This window comes from Mus pahari, chromosome 1, assembly GCF_900095145.1.
Source record: "Mus pahari chromosome 1, PAHARI_EIJ_v1.1, whole genome shotgun sequence".
Taxonomy (NCBI): Eukaryota; Metazoa; Chordata; class Mammalia; order Rodentia; family Muridae; genus Mus; species Mus pahari.
The window spans coordinates 8,508,995-8,515,825 of record NC_034590.1 but is presented as its reverse complement, the minus strand read 5'-3'; the positions used below and the strand labels follow the sequence as shown (position 1 = coordinate 8,515,825).

At 44.5% G+C, this 6,831-nt stretch overlaps 1 protein-coding gene across 1 annotated transcript in view; it reads left to right on the top strand.

Moving 5' to 3' along the window:
* Nudt19 (nudix hydrolase 19) overlaps positions 1 to 4,340 on the top strand; it is a 10,313-nt gene extending 5,973 nt beyond the window's left edge. Inside the window, exon 3 of the mRNA XM_021211889.2 lies at positions 2,739 to 4,340. Coding sequence (XP_021067548.1) covers positions 2,739 to 2,953 — 215 coding nt within the window. The 3' untranslated portion in view covers positions 2,954 to 4,340. The remainder of the gene's footprint in view (positions 1 to 2,738) is intronic.
* Positions 4,341 to 6,831: the final 2,491 nt, after the last annotated feature.

Sequence of the window (6,831 nt, the reverse complement as noted above, 5' to 3'; positions counted from 1 at the left end):
AAAAACTTCCAGCCCCACCTTTCCCTTTGACTGCTCAATCACAGGCTCTAGCCTTTAGTCAAGAGGTTTGCTGTGCCTGGTGGAATAGTAATTAAAAGGTCATTGTCACCCTACTGTGGTGGTGCATGCTTTTTAATCCCAGTATTTGGAAGGCAGAGACAAGTGGATCTCTGTGATTTGGAGGCTAGCCTGGTCTACAGCGAGAGTTCCAGGACAATTAGGACTCTTCTACAGTGAAACCCTGTCTCAAAAAACAGAGGGATGAGAGGGGAAGGTCAGAATCATAAAATGTACATGTTTCTAGTTTGAGTCTATTCTTGTGACAAATACCATGACCATAGACAACTTTGGGAGGAAGAAGGTTTATGTCAGACTGTGGGTTATGGTTCATTATTGAGAGAAGCTGGGGCAGGAACTTAAAAGCAGGCTTCAGGCTTTACCACACACAACATTGCTTCCAGCCAACAAACTCACTTCACAATCAGAAGCATACATCAGGAACCATGGAGAATTCTACTTGCTAGCTGGCTCACAAAGAACTGTGTTTAGCTAACTTTCTTACTCAGTTTGGGACCCACTGACTAAGGAATGGTGCTGCCCACAGTGGGCTGTATCAAATAACAATCAGGACAATACTTCCACAGGCCCATATAATCTGGGCAGTCATTCAATTAAGACTTTATCTCAGGTGACTATAGGCTGTATGGTTTTGTCCAAGTTAACTTAAAAAAACATAGTCTTTATTTCTATTTATTTTTGAGAAAATCTCTAATATAGATCTCAGGCTGGCATAGAACTTACTGTTTATCCCAAGCTGGCATCCTCCTGCCTTCATTACCCGTTTGCTGCGATCGCAGGAGTACCACTGTGCCCAGCCCATAATGTTTATTGTAACTAGAAATTCAGAATTTATGCATATATATTTCCTAGGAAGTCTCTAATCATGCATTTTCACACTTTTACATTTTCATTTCAAATTATGAGAACTTGTAGACTGTCACCTTATTTGAATTAGGAAGATTGTCAGTGGTCAGTTATAGTTTGGCAAACACTGATCAGTGTTGGGGCAAGCACTATGTGTCCTGTAATATTTCATATCTGCCTCTTCAGTTCCTGATAATACTGATAAGATTTGTTATTCACCCTACAGAAGGATAGTTTAGCAGGGCTTAAAACTTATTCTTATTTTATGTATATGAATGTTTCCCTACCCATATGTATGTGTACCACCAATGTGCTTAATATCCACAGAGGCCAAAAGAGAGCATAGATTCCCTGGAACTGGAGTTACAGGTTGTAGTGAGCCGCCATGTGGCTGCTGGGACCAGAGATCAGGTCCTCTGGAAGAGCAGCCAGTGTTCTTAACCCTGACCCATCTCTCCAGCCCCTAGCACCTTTAATACTAGTGATAACTCATCTAAATTAACCTTGGAGATTATGCTATGGCCAAGTCAGTAATTACTTGCTGTATAAGCACAGGATGTGAATTCATATTGCCAGTACCCATGTTAGATGCCAGCCTGGTGGTCATTTTCATCCCGGCTAAGCAGGTAAAGACAGGAGATTGTTGAGGCTTGCTGGCCAGCGAGTCTCATTAAATGAATGAGCTTCAGGCTTGGTCAGACTCTGTGCCTCAAAATATAAGATGGAGAATGACTGAGGAAGACCCCCAGTGTCAACTTCTGGCCTTCACGCCTGCGCACACATGCAAGTACATAAGGAAGAATTTAAGACTACGCAAAAAAATGGATTAACCATGAGATTATCAGAACAAACTTGTATTGAAACATCAAAATCATTGTTATTAGGCCAACATTAATATTACTATTTAATAGACTGAAGAGAGTCGTGAAGTCCTTCAGAACTTACAGTGTTCTTGACTGGGCATATGACTTAGTAGAATATTTGCCTCAACTGCATCAAGGCCTCAGTTTTAATTCCCAGTGCTGCTGAACTATGATAAAATAATTCTAGCTGACAATGGAAACACTATAGGCATCAATTTTGATGTGCGCAAAGAAAATGCTTATCTTGGAGGTAGGCATAAAGTAGGGATATTAAAATCTAACACAGAGGACTAGAGAGCTGGCTAAACCAGTCAAGAGTTGGCTAGTCAGTGTGAAGGCTTGAGTTCGGGTCCCCTGGAGTGATGCAGAGAGGAAGGCCTGGTGATAGGCATCTCTGACCCCAGCCTTGCAGCGGCAGGATGGGAGGTAGACACAGGCAGATTTCTGGATGCTCATAGGCCAGCTCTCCTGGCCTAAGTGGTAACGTTCCAGGCCAATAAGGAATCCTAGCTGAGACAAAAGGCGGAAAGTTCTGGAGGACCACCAGGGTCATTCTCTGGCCCTCCTGCTTCCTTGCCTACATCATGCGCACGCACCCTAGCAGGCTGGTCTCTGACCTCCACCTGCAGAAACATATATACCACATGCTCCTCCCCCACCCCCCAATAAAAACCTGAAACAGAGCCTGTCTCAGTGGTTAGAGGCTGTGCTGCTGCTCTCTCAGAGGATCTGAGTTCAGTCCCCAGTCCCCACCCCAGGCAGTATACATGCACACATACACGTAGACATGGATTATAAGAAAATAAATTTAAAAACGAGCCACAAGAAAAACACCAACTAAGCTTCACCATGAAGTGCATCCAAAAAATACTGCTTCAAGTCCTTGATATGTGTGTGGGGGGCTTATTATGAAACAGTGCTCTATGGAAATACATTTTTACTATTTTTCAGGAGATGAGCTGTATGTGAAAGACTCAGACTTCTTGGAAAAGAATATGTCTACTGACAAAAAGACTGAGGAAATCGTGAAGGAAGGCAAAGTACTCAACCGAATTGTGATCCACAGTCCCCATGTGTACGACATCTACATGACTCTTCAATCAGAGAATAAGCACGTGTACCCTAGGAAGTACGTAGCCAACAAGAGCTGCACTGCCCACCTGTAAGCTGCACGACTAATGTACTGTTAGCAAATAATGAGGATCGACTGAACCTAAGGAATGTACCCATAAAAGTCACAACGAGGTGTTAGCGGTGTCACGTGCGTTTTGGGAGCCTCTGCCATTTGTCAGACCACAGCAAGCCAAATGTCGACTGTATGAAGTATTAAAGCTCTTGTCACCAAGATGAACGGTTTCACAGCAGTTGTTTTATTCGTTGAACATTGGAAAGGGGTCTCCTGCCATCCTCTGACTGTCCCACGTGTTAGCAGGTTTCCCGGGGTGCTGTGGAGATTGGGCCCTGGATCTCTTACACTTCCACAGGAATTAATTCAGAGATACCTAGTTAAAGAGTGCTAAGGGTCAGATGTGAGATGTCTCCCACTTGCTCCCTGGTTGGTAGCTCTGTTTTGGCAGGCTGTGAGAACTGAGGGACCGGCTTTAGCTAGGAAACGTGGGTCTTGAGGGATCAAATCTTCACTCTGTGCCAGCAGGGTCCTTTGTTTCTCCATCTGAGGAGATGTGAGCAAACTTTGCCTCAGGTTTCTGCCTCCATGAAGGTCACTTGTTTCTTCTGTCGTGCACAGTAAGGAAAGTTAATGTAAATAAGCAGTGATCATGTTTCATGTTCGTGCCGTATATATACTCAACTTGATCATTAACATACAGTATTTGGATTAAAACCAAATGGCATTCATTTTGACATCCAAGTTGTATTTTTTATTCTACTTATTTATGTGCACACACACACATAGGAGTGCATATCATGGAGCATGTGTGGAGGGCAGAGAATAGCATACAGGAGACTGCTGTCCTGCTGCGTGTGGGTCCTGTAGACTAAGCTCAGGCTAGGAAGTCATAAGAACACGCGGGCTGGTGAAATGGCTCAGCAGGTAAAGACACTTACTGTGCATGTCTGGCAACTCGAGCCTGACCCCTGGAACCCACGTAAAGATGTGAAGAGGGGACCTACTTTACAAAGTTGTCCCTCCACGGGTGCCACAGCACTTGTGTTCTCGCACACACCTAATGTACACACAGACACTATAAAACTCATCAGCCGTTATATGCTTATAAAGTAATAGTTAATGAGGCTGGAGAATGTTTAATTGAAGTTTAATATGGTTAATGTGGGTGACTAATGATCTTTATTGACTAAAAGGTGAGAAATGATAGTTAAGGTACTGGTGTGTGTGTGTGTGTGTGTGTGTGTGTGTGTGTTTGAGACAGGGTCTCTACATAGCCCTGACTGTCTTGTAACTCACTATGTACACCAGATGGCTTCAAACTGATGAGATCTGTCTATTTTTCCCTGCTGAGTGTTGGGACTAAAGGCATATGCTACCATACCTGGCAGGACACAAATTCTGTCTGTAGATCTTTGTGCTGTGTGTTGGAGTGGACTTCACTTTTCACCAAATGACTTGCTGTTCCTGCCAACACAATAAAAGCAAATATAGCATAAAGCTTATATGTGTGTGTGTGTGTGTGTGTGTTTTATTCTTAAGAATTTGTGTGTCTGTCTGTCTGTCTGTCTGTGTGAGTTTATGTGTACCACTTGGAAGCCAGAAGAGCCCTGGAACTGGAGATGGTGAAGCAGACAGCCAAACTCAAGTCCTCTGCAAGAGCAGGAAGCACTCCAGTGCTAAAACATCTCTCCAGCCCTCTCTGTGTGTCACTTAACCCCCATTAGGGGAATAAAAGAGAGCCGTGCCTCTTAGCTTGTTCATGCTTTCCCAGATCCTTTAGCTATGGCTGAAAATACCACCACTGAGGAGCAAATAGTGCCACCTAGTGGACAGTGTGCCAGTACAGTTAGATAGCCCGCAGTGTAGAGGAGAGGTAAAGTCACCAGGCTTGAGGTAGGATCTAGTAAGGTCTATAGTACAGGTCTGCGATCCCAGCTACTTGGAAGGCTGGGGCAGGACAGTCAAACGTTCAAAGTCTGCCTAGGTTACAGAGTGAGTTGAAGACACAAGAACCTGCCTCAAACATTTTAATAGAAGGCTAAGGCAGATACTTGCCTAATATGTGCAAGGCTCTAACTGTATTTGGTTGGTTGGTTGGTCTTGGCTTTTTAAGACAGGTTTTCTCAGTGTAGTGTTGGCTGTCCTAGAACTCACTCTGCATACACACCAGACTGGTCTTAAACTCAGGGATCCACCTGCCTCTGTTTCCGAAGTGCGGGCGTTAAAGGTGTCTGCCACACATACACACATGAAATGTATTTTTTTTTTTAACTCTGTGTTTGTGTTTATGTGTCCCTATTGGTGTGTGTGCATATTAGTGTTGTGTTTTATGAAAAAGAAAAAGGAGCCAAGGGTATGTTTGGTAGAGTGAGGTATGGTGAGGTGGGAGGGGGTGTCTCTGCCTCTGCAGGCCCATGCTGAGGGGCAATCCTTCCCCTGAGGTACCAGCCACCAACAGGTATTGTATAGAATAGGGTTTAGGGCATGGGAGGGGGTTGAGATGAGAGGGGGGAGAGAGAGAGAGAGAGAGAGAGAGAGAGAGAGAGAGAGAGAGAGGGGGGGGGGGGAGAGGGAGAGGGAGAGGGAGAGGGAGGGAGAGGGAGAGGGAGGAGGTTGACCAGGAGAGAGGGGGTAGGGGGATGGGGATTGAGAGAGAAGAAGCAGGGAGAGAAGGGGCAGAGAGAGAGAGAGTGAGAGATCAAGGATGGGCCAATCAGCCCCTTTTATAGTAAGCCAGGTAACTCCGGGGCAGAGCCTAGAAGGAATGCTAGTAAGTGGCGGTCCCCACAGACCCAGAAGAGAGTGTTGAATCCCCTATTGGAGATTTTGGAGATTATAAGCCACTGGGAACTGAATTCAGGTCCCCTGGAAACACTCTTAACTGCTGAGCCATCTCTCTGGCCCCAAATTTAGGGTTTTTTTGTTTTGTTTTGTTTTGTTTTTTAAGTAGAAGGTCCCAATATGTAAATTTGAGATCTATAGATAATAATATTCTACGTGACTTCTCAATCTACCAAAATTCTTAAGATTACTGGCCATAGTGTTCATTCTCACAAAGTGTCACTGCTAAAAGGGACCCTGGTGAATGACACTGTTCTGTCAGTGAGGAGGCAAGAGACACATGGCAGGCCTTGAGTTTCTGTCCTGACTAAGAAGAGAGCTTGAACAGTAGTCTTGACCTATTTGGTCACCTAGTGATCTTAGGTGATGTCTAAGATAATAATAATAACTAGCTTTTCATAGAAGAGATATAATAATATAGGTATGGTTGTTTCTTGAGAGAGGGACTCCTTATGTGACCCAGGCTGGCTTTGAACTCCTAGACTGCACTGTATTCTCCTGCCTCTGCTACCTGAGATCTATTATTACAGGTACACACATCATGCCTCGAGGCCTCTTGTTTGACACAGTCTTGTGTAGTCCAGGCTGGCCTTGGAGTTGCTATGTGGCCAAGGATGGCCTTGACTTCCTGATCCTCTTGAGTTGAGTTCTGGGATTACAGGTTTGCATCACTGCTTGCTGAACTCATTGCTGATGTTTTTCATCTGAATGAAACTTGTGTCCTCCCAAGGAGACCTTCTGAGAAAGCTACAACTTCCCACCTGGAGCAACAGCTGCTCCGGCAGCCCCGAGTGACAACTGTCATACTCTGAACAGTTGTTTTAGAGTTCAGATCCAGTTCATTACTTTGATCATTTGTAGGCTTTTATTTTTAGTTGTTTTTAAATTATTATTCTCACGGAGATCTACCTGCCTCTGCCCCTAGAGTGCTGGGATTAAAGACATGCCACATCAAGCCAGCCAGGTCTCATTTGGTATTTCTTATCCAATAGACTGCCTGGGTCTCTCTCCCTGGTGGATTCTAGGCAGGTGCTCTACCACTGAGCTACATCACCAGACCTTTTATATTTTTTC